Source organism: Oncorhynchus mykiss, chromosome 18 (genome assembly GCF_013265735.2).
Source record: "Oncorhynchus mykiss isolate Arlee chromosome 18, USDA_OmykA_1.1, whole genome shotgun sequence".
Lineage (NCBI taxonomy): Eukaryota > Metazoa > Chordata > Actinopteri > Salmoniformes > Salmonidae > Oncorhynchus > Oncorhynchus mykiss.
Window position 1 is genome coordinate 17,923,906 of NC_048582.1, and position 14,465 is coordinate 17,938,370.

Consider the following 14,465-nt stretch of genomic DNA (forward strand, 5'->3'; position numbering starts at 1 on the left):
TCTCTCCCAGTAACTCACAGCGTTGATTCCTGACAGTTGTTCCCTCTCTCCCCCTCTCTCAGTAACTCACAGTGTTGATTCCTGACAGTTGTTCCCTCTCTCTCAGTAACTCACAGTGTTGATTCCAGACAGTTGTTCCCTCTCTCAGTAACTCACAGTGTTGATTCCTGACAGTTGTTCCCTCTCTCTCAGTAACTCACAGTGTTGATTCCAGACAGTTGTTCCCTCTCTCTCAGTAACTCACAGCGTTGATTCCTGACAGTTGTTCCCTCTCTCCCCCTCTCTCAGTAACTCACAGCGTTGATTCCTGACAGTTGTTCCCTCTCTCCCCCTCTCTCAGTAACTCACAGCGTTGATTCCTGACAGTTGTTCCCTCTCTCCCCCTCTCTCAGTAACTCACAGTGTTGATTCCTGACAGTTGTTTCCTCTCTCTCAGTAACTCACAGTGTTGATTCCTGACAGTTGTTCCCTCTCTCTCAGTAACTCACAGCGTTGATTCCTGACAGTTGTTCCCTCTCTCTCAGTAACTCACAGTGGTGATTCCAGACAGTTGTTCCCTCTCTCTCAGTAACTCACAGTGTTGATTCCTGACAGTTGTTCCCTCTCTCCCTCTCTCTCAGTAACTCACAGCGTTGATTCCTGACAGTTGTTCCCTCTCTCCCTCTCTCTCAGTAACTCACAGTGTTGATTCCTGACAGTTGTTCCCTCTCTCTCAGTAACTCACAGCGTTGATTCCTGACAGTTGTTCCCTCTCTCAGTAACTCACAGTGTTGATTCCTGACAGTTGTTCCCTCTCTCTCAGTAACTCACAGTGTTGATTCCTGACAGTTGTTCCCTCTCTCTCAGTAACTCACAGCGTTGATTCCTGACAGTTGTTCCCTCTCTCAGTAACTCACAGTGTTGATTCCTGACAGTTGTTCCCTCTCTCTCAGTAACTCACAGCGTTGATTCCTGACAGTTGTTCCCTCTCTCCCCCTCTCTCAGTAACTCACAGTGTTGATTCCTGACAGTTGTTCCCTCTCTCCCAGTAACTCACAGCGTTGATTCCTGACAGTTGTTCCCTCTCTCCCCCTCTCTCAGTAACTCACAGTGTTGATTCCTGACAGTTGTTCCCTCTCTCCCAGTAACTCACAGCGTTGATTCCTGACAGTTGTTCCCTCTCTCCCCCTCTCTCAGTAACTCACAGTGTTGATTCCTGACAGTTGTTCCCTCTCTCTCAGTAACTCACAGTGTTGATTCCAGACAGTTGTTCCCTCTCTCAGTAACTCACAGTGTTGATTCCTGACAGTTGTTCCCTCTCTCTCAGTAACTCACAGTGTTGATTCCAGACAGTTGTTCCCTCTCTCTCAGTAACTCACAGCGTTGATTCCTGACAGTTGTTCCCTCTCTCCCCCTCTCTCAGTAACTCACAGCGTTGATTCCTGACAGTTGTTCCCTCTCTCCCCCTCTCTCAGTAACTCACAGCGTTGATTCCTGACAGTTGTTCCCTCTCTCCCCCTCTCTCAGTAACTCACAGTGTTGATTCCTGACAGTTGTTTCCTCTCTCTCAGTAACTCACAGCGTTGATTCCTGACAGTTGTTCCCTCTCTCAGTAACTCACAGTGTTGATTCCTGACAGTTGTTCCCTCTCTCAGTAACTCACAGCGTTGATTCCTGACAGTTGTTCCCTCTCTCAGTAACTCACAGCGTTAATTCCTGACAGTTGTTTCCTCTCTCAGTAACTCACAGCGTTGATTCCTGACAGTTGTTCCCTCTCTCAGTAACTCACAGCGTTGATTCCTGACAGTTGTTCCCTCTCTCAGTAACTCACAGTGTTGATTCCTGACAGTTGTTCCCTCTCTCTCAGTAACTCACAGTGTTGATTCCTGACAGTTGTTCCCTCTCTCTCAGTAACTCACAGCGTTGATTCCTGACAGTTGTTCCCTCTCTCCCCCTCTCTCAGTAACTCACAGTGTTGATTCCTGACAGTTGTTCCCTCAGTAACTCACAGCGTTGATTCCTGACAGTTGTTGTGAGAGATGCATCATCAGGGCTACAAACAGCTGCTGCCTGTAGAGAGACGACCGCACCTAGAAGACCACAGACATATCACATTATTAATACAGGACTACAGACATATATCATATTATAAATACATGACTACAGACACATATCATATCATAAATACAGGACTACAGACACATATCACATTATTAATACAGGACTACAGACACATATCATATTATTACTACAGGACTACAGACACATATCACATTATTAATACAGGACAACAGACACATATCACATATTAATTCAGGACTACAGACACATATCACATTATTAATACAGGACAACAGACACATATCACATTATTAATTCAGGACTACAGACACATATCACATTATTAATTCAGGACTACAGACACATATCACATTATTAATTCAGGACTACAGACACATTTAGAGAGCTATAGAACGTACCAGTACAGCGATAGAGACTTGCGCCTCCTTCTCCACCTCCTCCTTCTCCCTCCTCATCTCCTCCAGGTCAGCTGATGGGTCATACTCTCCCTTCAGACGACGCAGACCTACAAACGCACACACACAGCAAGTGTGTATTTTGGACACACCTACTCATTCAAGGGTTATTATTTATTTATACTATTTTCTACATTGTAGAATAATAGCGAAGACATAAACTATGAAATAACAACCCACTCAAGTGGGTTGAGTCACTGATGTGATCTTCCTGTCTGGGTTGGCGCCCCCCCTTGGGTTGTGCCGTGGCGGAGATCTTTTTGGGCTATACTCAGCCTTGTCTCAGGATGGTAAGTTGGTGGTTGAAGATATCCCTCTAGTGGTGTGGGCGCTGTGCTTTGGCAAAGTGGGTGGGGTTATATCCTGCCTGTTTGGCCCTGTCCGGGGGTATCATCGGATGGGGCCACAGTGTCTCCTGACCCCTCCTGTCTCAGCCTCCAGTATTTATGCTGCAGTAGTTTGTGTCGGGGGGCTAGGGTCAGTCTGTTATATCTGGAGTAATTCTCCTGTCTTATTAGGTGTCCTGTGTGAATTTAAGTATGCTCTCTCTAATTCTCTCTTTCTTTCTCTCTTTCTTTCTCTCTCTCGGAGGACCTGAGCCCTAGGACCATGCCTCAGGACTACCTGGCATGATGACTCCTTGCTGTCCCCAGTCCACCTGGCCGTGCTGCTGCTCCAGTTTAAACTGTTCTGCTTGCGGCTATGGAACCCTGACCTGTTCATCGGACGTACTACCTGTCCCAGACCTGCTGTTTTCAACTCTCTAGAGACAGCAGGAGAGGTAGAGATACTCTTAATGATCGGCTATGAAAAGCCACCTGACATTTACTCCTGAGGTGCTGACTTGTTACACCCTCGACAACTACTGTGATTATTATTATTTGACCATGCTGGTCATTTATGAACATTTGAACATCTAGGCCTTGTTCTGTTATAATCTCCACCCGGTACAGCCAGAAGAGGACTGGCCACCCCTCATAGCCTGGTTCCTCTCTAGGTTTCTTCCTAGGTTTTGGCCTTTCTAGGCAGTTTTTCCTAGAAACCGTGCTTCTACACCTGCATTGCTTGCTGTTTGGGGATTTAGGCTGGGTTTCTGTACAGCACTTTAAGATATCAGCTGATGTAAGAAGGGCTATATAAATACATTTGATATGATTTTGATTTGATAGTAGCCACAAAAGTTTTAAACAAATCTAAATAGATTTTAGATTTTAGATTCTTCAAAGAAGCCACCCTTTGCCTTGATGACAGCTTTGCACACTCTTGGTATTCTCTCAACTAGCTTAATCTGGAATGCTTTTCCAACAGTCTTTTCCAACAGGAGTTCCCACATATGCTGAGCACTTGTTGGATGCTTTTTCTTCACTCTGCGGTCCAACTCATCCCAAACCATCTCAATTGGATTGAGGTTGGGTGATTGTGGAGGCCAGGTCATCTGATGCAGCACTCTCTTTCTTGGTCAGAAAGCCCTTACACAGCATGGAGGTGTGTTGAGTCATTGTCCTGTTGAAAAACAAATGATAGTCCCACTAAGCGCAAACCAAATGGGATGGCATATCACTGCAGAATGCTGTGGTAGTCATGCTGGTTAAGTGTGCATTGAATTCTAACTGTGCATTGAATTCACAGACAGCGTCACCAGCAAGGCACCCCCACACCTCCTCCTCCATGCTTCACGGTGGGAACTACACATGCGGAGATCATCCGTTCACCTACTCTGCTTCTCACAAAGACACGGCAGTTGGAACCTAAACTCTCCAATTTGAACTCATCAGACCAAAGGACAGATTTCCACCGGTCTAATGTCCATTGCTCGTGTTTCTTGTCCCAAGCAAGTCTCTTCTTCTATTGGTGTCCTTTAGTAGTGGTTTCTATGCAGCAATTCGACCACGAAGGCCTGATTCACGATGTCTCCTCTGAACAGTTGATGTTGAGATGTGTCTGTTACTTGAACTCAGTAAGGCAGTTATTTGGGATGCAATTTCTGAGGCGGGTAACTCGAATTAACTTATCCTCTGCAGCAGAGGTAACTCTGTGTCTTCTTTTCCTATTGGTGTTCTTTAGTAGTGGTTTCTTTGCAGGAATTTCGACTGCCCTTGAAGAAACTTTCAAAGTTCTTGAAGTTTTCCGTATTGACTGACCTTCATGTTTTAAAGTAATGATGAATTGTCGTTTGTCTTCGCTTATTTGAGCTGTTCTTGCCATAATATGGACTTCATAATTTACCAAATAAGGCTATCTTCTGTATACCCCCCCTACCTTGTCACAACACAACTGATGGGCTCAAACGCACTAACAAGGAAAGAAATTCCACAAATTAACTTTTAACAAGGCACACTTGTTAATTGAAATGCACTCCAGGTGACTACCTCATGAAGCTGGTTGAGAGAATGCCAAGAGTGTGGAAAACTGTCATGAAGGCAAAGAGTGGCTATTTTGAAGAATCTCAAACATAACATATATTTTGATTTGTTTAACCCTTTTTTGGTTACTACATGATTCCATATCTGCTATTTCATAGTTGTGATGTCTTCACTACTATTATACAATGTAGAAAATAGTACAAATAAAGAAAAACCCTTGAATGACTAGGTGTGTCCAAACTTTTGACTGGTACTGTATTTTCTAAGAGAGATCTGAGATTTCTACAGTACATACTATTTTTGGCCTCCTCCACCATGCCTCTCTTGATGTAGAGGTATCTGGGACTTTCAGGACACAGTGGCAGCAGTAGAGACTGTAAAACAGCAGGAGCTCCAGACAGACCCAGCAGCAGCGGCCAGTAGTAGTCATTACCCAGGAGGAACTCTAGACCTAGCACCTGGGGGACAGGGGGACAAAGATGAGGGACAGACACAGAGAGAGACAGGGGACAGAGATTAGGGACATACACAGAGAGAAACAGGAGGACAGAGATTAAAGACGGACACAGAGAGAGACAGGGGGACAGAGATTAGGGACGGACACAGAGAGAGACAGGGGGACAGAGATTAGGGACGGACACAGAGAGAGACAGGAGGACAGAGATTAGGGACGGACACAGAGAGAGACAGGGGGACAGAGATGAGGGACAGACACAGGGAGACAGGTGGACAGAGATTAGGGACGGACGCAGAGAGAGACAGGGGGACAGAGATGAGGGACAGACACAGAGAGAGACAGGGGGACAGAGATTAGGGACAGACACAGAGAGAGACAGGAGGACAAAGATTAGGGACGGACACAGAGAGAGACAGGGGGACAGAGATTAAAGACAGACACAGAGAGAGACAGGAGGACAGAGATTAGGGACAAACACAGAGAGAGACAGGTGGACAGAGATTAAAGACGGACACAGAGAGACAGGAGGACAGAGATTAGGGATGGACACAGAGAGCGACAGGGGGACAGAGATTAGGGACAAACACAGAGAGAGACAGGTGGACAGAGATTAAAGACAGACACAGAGAGACAGGAGGACAGAGATTAGGGACGGACACAGAGAGAGACAGGGGGACAGAGATTAGGGACGGACACAGACAGTGACAGGGGGACAGAGATTAGAGGACAGACAGTGACAGGGGGGTAGAGATTAGGGACTGACACAGAGAGAGACAGGGGGACAGAGATTAGGGACGGACACAGAGAGACAGGAGGACAGAGATTAGGGACGGACACAGAGAGAGACAGGGGGACAGAGATTAGGGACGGACACAGACAGTGACAGGGGGACAGAGATTAAAGACAGACACAGAGAGACAGGAGGACAGAGATTAAAGACAGACACAGAGAGACAGGAGGACAGAGATTAGGGACGGACACAGAGAGAGACAGGGGGACAGAGATTAGGGACGGACACAGACAGTGACAGGGGGACAGAGATTAGAGGACAGACAGTGACAGGGGGGTAGAGATTAGGGACTGACACAGAGAGAGACAGGGGGACAGAGATTGGGGACGGACACAGACAGTACCGGGGGGATAGAGATTAGAGGACAGACAGTACCAGGGGGATAGAGGATAAAGGACAGACAGTACCAGGGGGATAGAGATTAGAGGACAGACAGTACCAGGGGGATAGAGGATAAAGGACATACAGTACCAGGGGGATAGAGATTAGAGGACAGACAGTAGTAGGGGGATAGAGATTAGAGGACAGACAGTGACAGGGGGATAGAGATTAGAGGACAGACAGTGACAGGGGGATAGAGATTAGAGGACAGACAGTGACAGGGGGATAGAGATTAGAGGACAGACAGTGACAGGGGGATAGAGATTAGAGGACAGACAGTGACAGGGGGATAGAGGATAAAGGACAGACAGTACCAGGGGGATAGAGATTAGAGGACAGACAGTGCCAGGGGGATAGAGATTAGAGGGCAGACAGTGCCAGGGGGATAGTGTGTGTGTGTGTGTGGGGGGGGTTCTTACCTGACTCAGTAGTATACCACTAACAATAGCCAGCTGATGTAAGGTTCCTAGAGATCCTCTGTAGGCCATGGGAGCTATCTCCCCTATATACATAGGAACTAACCCTGAGGACAGACCTGAGAAAGAGAGAGAGAGAAGGGGAGAGAGAGAGAGAGAGAGAGAGAGAAGGGGAGAGAGAGAAGGGGAGCGAGAGAGAGAGAGAGAGAAGGGGAGAGAGAGAGAAGGGGAGAGAGAGAGAGAGAGAGATAGAGAGAGAGAGAGAGAGAAGGGGAAGGGGAGAGAGAGAGAGAGAAGGAGATAGAGAGAGAGAGAGAAGGGGATAGAGAGAGAGAGAGAGAAGGGGAGAGAGAGAGAGAAGGGCAGAGAGAGAGAGAGAGAGAGAAGGGGAGAGAGAGAGAGAGAGAGAGAGAGAGAGAGGGGGAGAGGGAGAGAGAGAGAGAGAGTGAGCGAGAGAGAGAGAGAGAGAAGGGGATAGAGAGAGAGAGAGAGAGAGAGAGAGAAGGGGAGAGAGAGAGAGAGAAGGGGAGAGAGAGAGAGAGAGACAGAGAGAGAGAGAGAGAGAGAGAGAGAAGGGGAGAGAGAGAGAGAGAAGGGGAGAGAGAGAGAGAGAGAGATAGAGAAGGGGATAGAGAGAGAGAGAGAGAGAGAGAGAGAAGGGGAGAGAGAGAGAGAGAGAGAGAGAAGTGGAGAGAGAGAGAGAGAGAGAAGGGGAGATAGAGAGAGAGAGAGAGAGAGAGAGAGAGAGAAGGGGCCGATACCCACTAATTATCAAAATCCAGAAAAGAGCCGTTAAATTCTACAACCACCTAAAAGGAAATGATTCCCAAACCTTCCATAACAAAGCCATCAACTACAGAGAGATGAACCTGGAGAAGAGTCCCCTAAGCAAGCTGGTCCTGGGGCTCTGTTCACAAACACAAACACACCCCACAGAGCCCCAGGACAGCAGCACAATTAGACCCAACCAAATCATGAGAAAACAAAAAGATAATTACTTGACACATTGAAAAGAATTAACAAAAACAGCCAACTAGAATGCTATTTGGCCCTAAACAGAGAGCACACAGTGGCAGAATACCTGACCACTGTGACTGACCCAAAATTAAGGAAAGCTTTGACTATGTACAGACTCAGTGAACATCGCCTTGCTTTTGAGAAATGTCGCCTTAGGGAAACCTGGCTCTCAAGATAAGACAGGCTATGTGCACACTGCCCACAAAATGAGGTGGAAACCTCAGAATTTGAAAACAAACCCGGTTTAGATAAACTCCCATATCTACTGGGTGAAATTCCACAGTGTTCCATCACAGCAGCAAGATTTGTGACCTGTTGCCACGAGAAAAGGGCAACCAGTGAAGAACAAACACCATTGTAAATACAACCCATATTTATGTTTATTTATTTTCCTTTTTGTACTTTAACTATTTGCACGTAATATGACATTTGAAATGTCTTTATTATTTTGGAATGTTTATGAGTGTGATGTTACTGTTCATTTTTATTGTTTATTTCACTTTTGTATATTATCTACCTCTACTTTTGTACCTACTTTTGTATATTATCTATAAAGACCTTGAATTTAAATGTAATTGAGGGGGGGGGGGGGGGGGGGGGCATCAGTACCAGCTTTATTGGTGGACAGAGCTGGGCCAAATACTTCCTTCCTGATGTAGTCTAGTGTGTGACTTCATTTATTGATTACTCACCACAGTAGAATCCCATGACACATCGTCCAGCGATGACCATGACGTGAGGTTTCCACATCTTAGCCATCACCATCAGTAGACCTGCTATTACTGCTAACACATTCACCATCAACATGCCCTTCACCCTGCACAGACAGCATAGGCATTAGCTCAGTGGGCTAACACAGTCTTGTGGCATACAGACGACCCGAGTTCAAACCCAGTCAGTCACACAAGCGCGTTCAGTTTCGTCTTGAGACAGATAGAAGAAGAGGGAGGTTCGGATGCTCACACACACCTTCCTCTCAGGTCTCCAACAAAGCCCACCAGGAAGGATGACACCACGCCCCCGATGGAGAAGATCGACACAGACAGAGACCAATACATGACCACAGAGGGATGCACTTCCTGCTTCTCTGTCCCTGTACCGTTCTCTGATAGGAGGAGAGGCTCCTCAGGGAGCACCCCCAGGGACCGCCCATAATGCTGCTCTATCACCTAGGAAACAAAGTAAAGGTTTGTAATAGTACTTGCTGTTTACTCATGACTAAAATAAACAGTGTGTGTGTGTACCTTCTGTGGCGCATTGATGACTCCCAGGCTGTATCCGTACTGTAGAGAACCCAAGACTGCTGAAAACACTGCTAGGGTTAGAGTGCCGGTCAGCTGCTGTAGGACACACAGATGTGAAAAGGTGCCTGTAATGAGCTGACCTAGTGGGCAGGGAATCAGTTCAATGCTCCATGCGGTCCCACCTGCTGTAACATACTGCTTATAACAGAGCAACAAAACATCTTCACATTACTCAGTGTTACGGTTTCCTGATTCAACTAATCAAGGGCTTGATATTTACTTGACTTGTTGAATTAGGTGTGTGACACATGCTGTTAATAAAAATATATGGACATTTCTGCTCTGTCCAAAATTACAACTGACTGATTGCAGCATTACCGCAAAAATGGAGGCAAGTGGAAAGGTAGGGAGAAGGTAGGCAACTTGTTTGTTGGCCCTGCATTAAAGACCAAAATTGTCAACAACAAAAAACCTGTAATAAATACAAAAATACAGTTGAAGTCAGAAGTTTACATACTTGGGTTGGAATCCTTAAAACTAATTTTTCAACCACTCCACAAATGTCTTGTTAACAAACTAGTTTTGGCAAGTCCGTTAGGACATCTACTTTCTGCATGACACAAGTCATTTTTCCAACAATTGTTTACAGACAGATTATTTCACTTATAATTCACTGTATCACAATTCCAGTGGGTCAGAAGTTTACATAAAGTATGTCTTTAAACAGCATGGGAAATTACAGAAAATTATATTATGGCTTTAGAAGCTTCTGATAGGCTAATTGACATCATTTGAGTCAGTTGGAGGTGTACCTGTGGATGTATTTCAAGGCCTACCTTCAAACTCACTGCCTCTTTGCTTGACATCATGGGAAAATCAAAATAAATCAGCCAAGACCTAAAAGTAAATTGTAGACCTCCACAAGTCTGGGTCATCCTTGGGAGGAATTTCCAAATGCCTGAAGGTACCACGTTCATCTGACAAACAATAGTACACAAGTATAAACACCATGGGACCACGCAGCCGTCATACCACTCAGGAGGAGACGCGTTCTGTCTCCTAGAGATGAATGTACTTTGGTGCGAAAAGTGCAATTCAATCCCAGAACAACAGCAAAGGACCTTTTGAAGATGCTGGACGAAACAGGTGCAAAAGTATCTGTATCCACAGTAAAACGAGTCCTATATCGACATATCCTGAAAGGCCGCTCAGGTTTGCAACTGCACATGGGGACAAAGATCGTACTTTTTGAACAAATGTCCTCTGATCTGATGAAGCAAAAATAGAACTGTTTGGCCATAATGACCAAAGTTATGTTTGGAGGAAAAAAGGGAAGGCTTGCAAGCCGAAGAACACCATCCCAACCATGAAGCACGGGGTTGGCAGCATCATGTAGTGGGGGTGTTTTGCTGCAGGAGGGACTGGTGCACTTCCCAAAATAAACCGCATCATGAGGAATGAAAATTATGTGGCTATATTGAAGCAACATCTCAGTACATCGGTCAGGAAGTTAAAGCTTGGTCGCAAATGGGTCTTCCAAATGGACAATGACCCCAAGCATACTTCCAAAGTTGTGGAAAAATGGCTTAAGGACAACAAAGTCAAGGTATTGGAGTGGCCATCACAAAGTCCTGACTTCAATACTATAGAACATTTCTGGGCAGAACTGAAAAAACATGTGCGAGCAAGGAGACTAACAAACCTGACTCAGTTATACCAGCTCTGTTAGGAGGAATTTGCCAAAATTCACCCAACTTATTGTGGGAAGCTTGGGGAAGGCTACCTGAAACGTTTGACCCAAGTTAAATAATTTAAAGGCAATGCTACCAAATACTAATTGAGTGTATGTAAACGTCTGACCCACTGGGAATGTGATGAAAGAAATAAAAGCTGAAATAATTCATTCTCTCTACTATCATTCTGACATTTCACATTGTTAAAATAAAGTGGTGATCCTAACTGACCTGATCCTAAGACAGGGCAGTTTTACTTGGAGGAAATGTCAGGGATTGTGAAAAACTGAGTTTAAATGTGTTTGGCTAAGGTGTGCGTAAACATTCGACTTCAACTGCACGTCAGTTTTACTTGAGGACCTAAATGTTGACCGTGGCGCCATACAGGTTGAAAAATAGTTGGATGTACCGATTCCATGGCACATGGTCTATGAACTGAGACAAAAACTTTGAGTTTCTCCATGTAAATGATTATAGTACATTCTTGCAACCAGTAGAATGTTATATATATTGGGATACAACCATCCCAGCTCTGCAGATTTTGCTGCGAAGAGACAGAATCATAAGCTCACTTGTTCTTGTACTGCCCATATGTAGCTTGTTTTTGGTCCCAGGTTCAGGAATGGCTAAACAATTGCAACGTTTACTTGGAGCCAACTCTGCAAATAGCACTGCTGAGTGATTTGATAAGTCATAGTCAAATCGGCCAATAATATAATAATACTCTAAGCGAAAGTGTTTATCTTTCATTTACAATCTGTAGAAACTACGAGAACAGAAAGGTTCAGAGCTTTTTGTGAAACATCACACAGTGGAAAATCTACGGCAGCTAGAAATCCAAACTGATCTTCAGAGATAGAGGGGAGGGGTTGAGGTTACTGCAGCTAGAAATCCAAACTGATCTTCAGAGATAGAGGGGAGGGGTTGAGGTTACTGCAGCTAGAAATCCAAACTGATCTTCAGAGATAGAGGGGAGGGGTTGAGGTTACTGCAGCTAGAAATCCAAACTGATCTTCAGAGATAGAGGGGAGGGGTTGAGGTTACTGCAGCTAGAAATCCAAACTGATCTTCAGAGATAGAGGGGAGGGGTTGAGGTTACTGCAGCTAGAAATCCAAACTGATCTTCAGAGATAGAGGGGAGGGGTTGAGGTTACTGCAGCTAGAAATCCAAACTGATCTTCAGAGATAGAGGGGAGGGGTTGAGGTTACTGCAGCTAGAAATCCAAACTGATCTTCAGAGATAGAGGGGAGGGGTTGAGGTTACTGCAGCTAGAAATCCAAACGGGATGGTCTTCAGAGATAGAGGGGAGGGGTTGAGGTTATTGCAGCTAGAAATCCAAACGGGATGGTCTTCAGAGATAGAGGGGAGGGGTTGAGGTTACTGCAGCTAGAAATCCAAACTGATCTTCAGAGATAGAGGGGAGGGGTTGAGGTTACTGCAGCTAGAAATCCAAACTGATCTTCAGAGATAGAGGGGAGGGGTTGAGGTTACTGCAGCTAGAAATCCAAACTGATCTTCAGAGATAGAGGGGAGGGGTTGAGGTTACTGCAGCTAGAAATCCAAACTGATCTTCAGAGATAGAGGGGAGGGGTTGAGGTTACTGCAGCTAGAAATCCAAACTGATCTTCAGAGATAGAGGGGAGGGGTTGAGGTTACTGCAGCTAGAAATCCAAACTGATCTTCAGAGATAGAGGGGAGGGGTTGAGGTTACTGCAGCTAGAAATCCAAACTGATCTTCAGAGATAGAGGGGAGGGGTTGAGGTTACTGCAGCTAGAAATCCAAACTGATCTTCAGAGATAGAGGGGAGGGGTTGAGGTTACTGCAGCTAGAAATCCAAACTGATCTTCAGAGATAGAGGGGAGGGGTTGAGATTACTGCAGCTAGAAATCCAAACGGGATGGTCTTCAGAGATAGAGGGGAGGGGTTGAGGTTACTGCAGCTAGAAATCCAAACTGATCTTCAGAGATAGAGGGGAGGGGTTGAGGTTACTGCAGCTAGAAATCCAAACTGATCTTCAGAGATAGAGGGGAGGGGTTGAGGTTACTGCAGCTAGAAATCCAAACGGGATGGTCTTCAGAGATAGAGGGGAGGGGTTTAGGTTACTGCAGCTAGAAATCCAAACTGATCTTCAGAGATAGAGGGGAGGGGTTTAGGTTACTGCAGCTAGAAATCCAAACTGATCTTCAGAGATAGAGGGGAGGGGTTGAGGTTACTGCAGCTAGAAATCCAAACTGATCTTCAGAGATAGAGGGGAGGGGTTGAGGTTACTGCAGCTGAAGGACGGGACTGAAAACAAATGATAACTAGAATATATTGTCTGTGAAATGTATGTAGTATGGAAGTAGAAGTAGAAGCCTAAGTGTTGTTGTTCATTAGTTTACTCCAATTAGGGGAGGGGTGGAAGGGTTAGGGGGAAAAATAAACAAGGGAAATATATTTAAAAAATATATATATTTAAAATAATCTATATTTACAAAAAAAATATGTGTGTGGGATTGGAGATGATGCAGACAATTACACTGATGGAAGCGACAATCTGTCTGTAATGTTAAAGCTGCTCTGCCCCCTAACAAAGTGATAAAGGTGTGTCAATGATGGAATAAAACACAGACCGCTTGCTGCTGTTCCTGTTTCCAGATGTGTTTCTGTCAGAACTAAAAAACAGATGAATCACTGATAGAACCAGCTCTCTCATGCCATCAACAAATGAACTGTCAAATCAATGGTACTCTCCCTCGGATTAATCATGACACACACACACACACACACACACACACACACACACACACACACACACACTCACTCCTGTCCTTGTGTGTAGCTACAGAGCATCGGTCAGTCAGTATTGAACAGTAGGAACTTTTACTACATTATGAAACGAACAGCTTGGCTTTCAACGTCTGTTTAGTAAATGGATTAGATACCTCAAAACGAGCGTGTGTGTGTGTGAGAGCTCGAGTGTGTAAAAGTGTACAAAGATCTTACCTTTCCCGACTCCATGACGGGTTCAGAGTCTCGACACCAGCTCCAACAAAACGAACTGATCACACACACACTTCCAGGGTAATCATCAATCGCTGGGATCACGCTGTGTCCACGCACTCATCTCGACATACACACAGCACTGGACAGAAAGACGCACCGGAGCAGAGCACCTCTCTATCTGTACACCTTACTGGTGGCTGTTCATCATTCATGTCATCATTACCATTTACACATGGTGCCTAACACACTTCACCTCCTGTCTTAGGTTGTGTTTGTCACCCTGTTTTCATGGTGGTTCAACTCTGTGATAGTGATTAGTGAACACACACACAGTGTCTGGGCTGGTATCCACTGTTCACACACACCCTGGTCATCCTGAGCTCAGCAGGCTCTAAATGGGGGGGGGGGGTGTAACACACACAGACACACACAGGGAGGGACAGTATTAGGTAAAGTTAATGATATACCTTCTACAGGGACAAAGTCTGAGGGTCAGTGGCCTCAGCTGATAACCCCTCACTGCAACCCCTACACACACACACACACACACACACACACACA

The 14,465-nt window shown here is 45.4% G+C and overlaps 1 protein-coding gene across 3 annotated transcripts in view; it reads right to left on the reverse strand.

The window, feature by feature from the left end:
* LOC100135945 (hepatic glucose transporter GLUT2) overlaps window positions 1-14,264 on the reverse strand; it is an 18,085-nt gene extending 3,821 nt beyond the window's left edge. Inside the window, exons 1-8 of one of the 3 annotated variants that reach the window (XM_036951027.1) lie at window positions 13,905-14,263; window positions 9,185-9,280; window positions 8,910-9,109; window positions 8,633-8,757; window positions 6,927-7,042; window positions 5,175-5,337; window positions 2,460-2,566; window positions 1,989-2,069 (exon numbers count right to left, since the gene is read on the reverse strand). In XM_036951027.1, the coding sequence (XP_036806922.1) occupies window positions 1,989-2,069; window positions 2,460-2,566; window positions 5,175-5,337; window positions 6,927-7,042; window positions 8,633-8,757; window positions 8,910-9,109; window positions 9,185-9,280; window positions 13,905-13,919 (903 nt within the window). In that variant the 5' untranslated portion in view covers window positions 13,920-14,263. 3 annotated transcript variants of the gene reach the window in all.
* Between the last annotated feature and the right edge of the window lie 201 nt (window positions 14,265-14,465).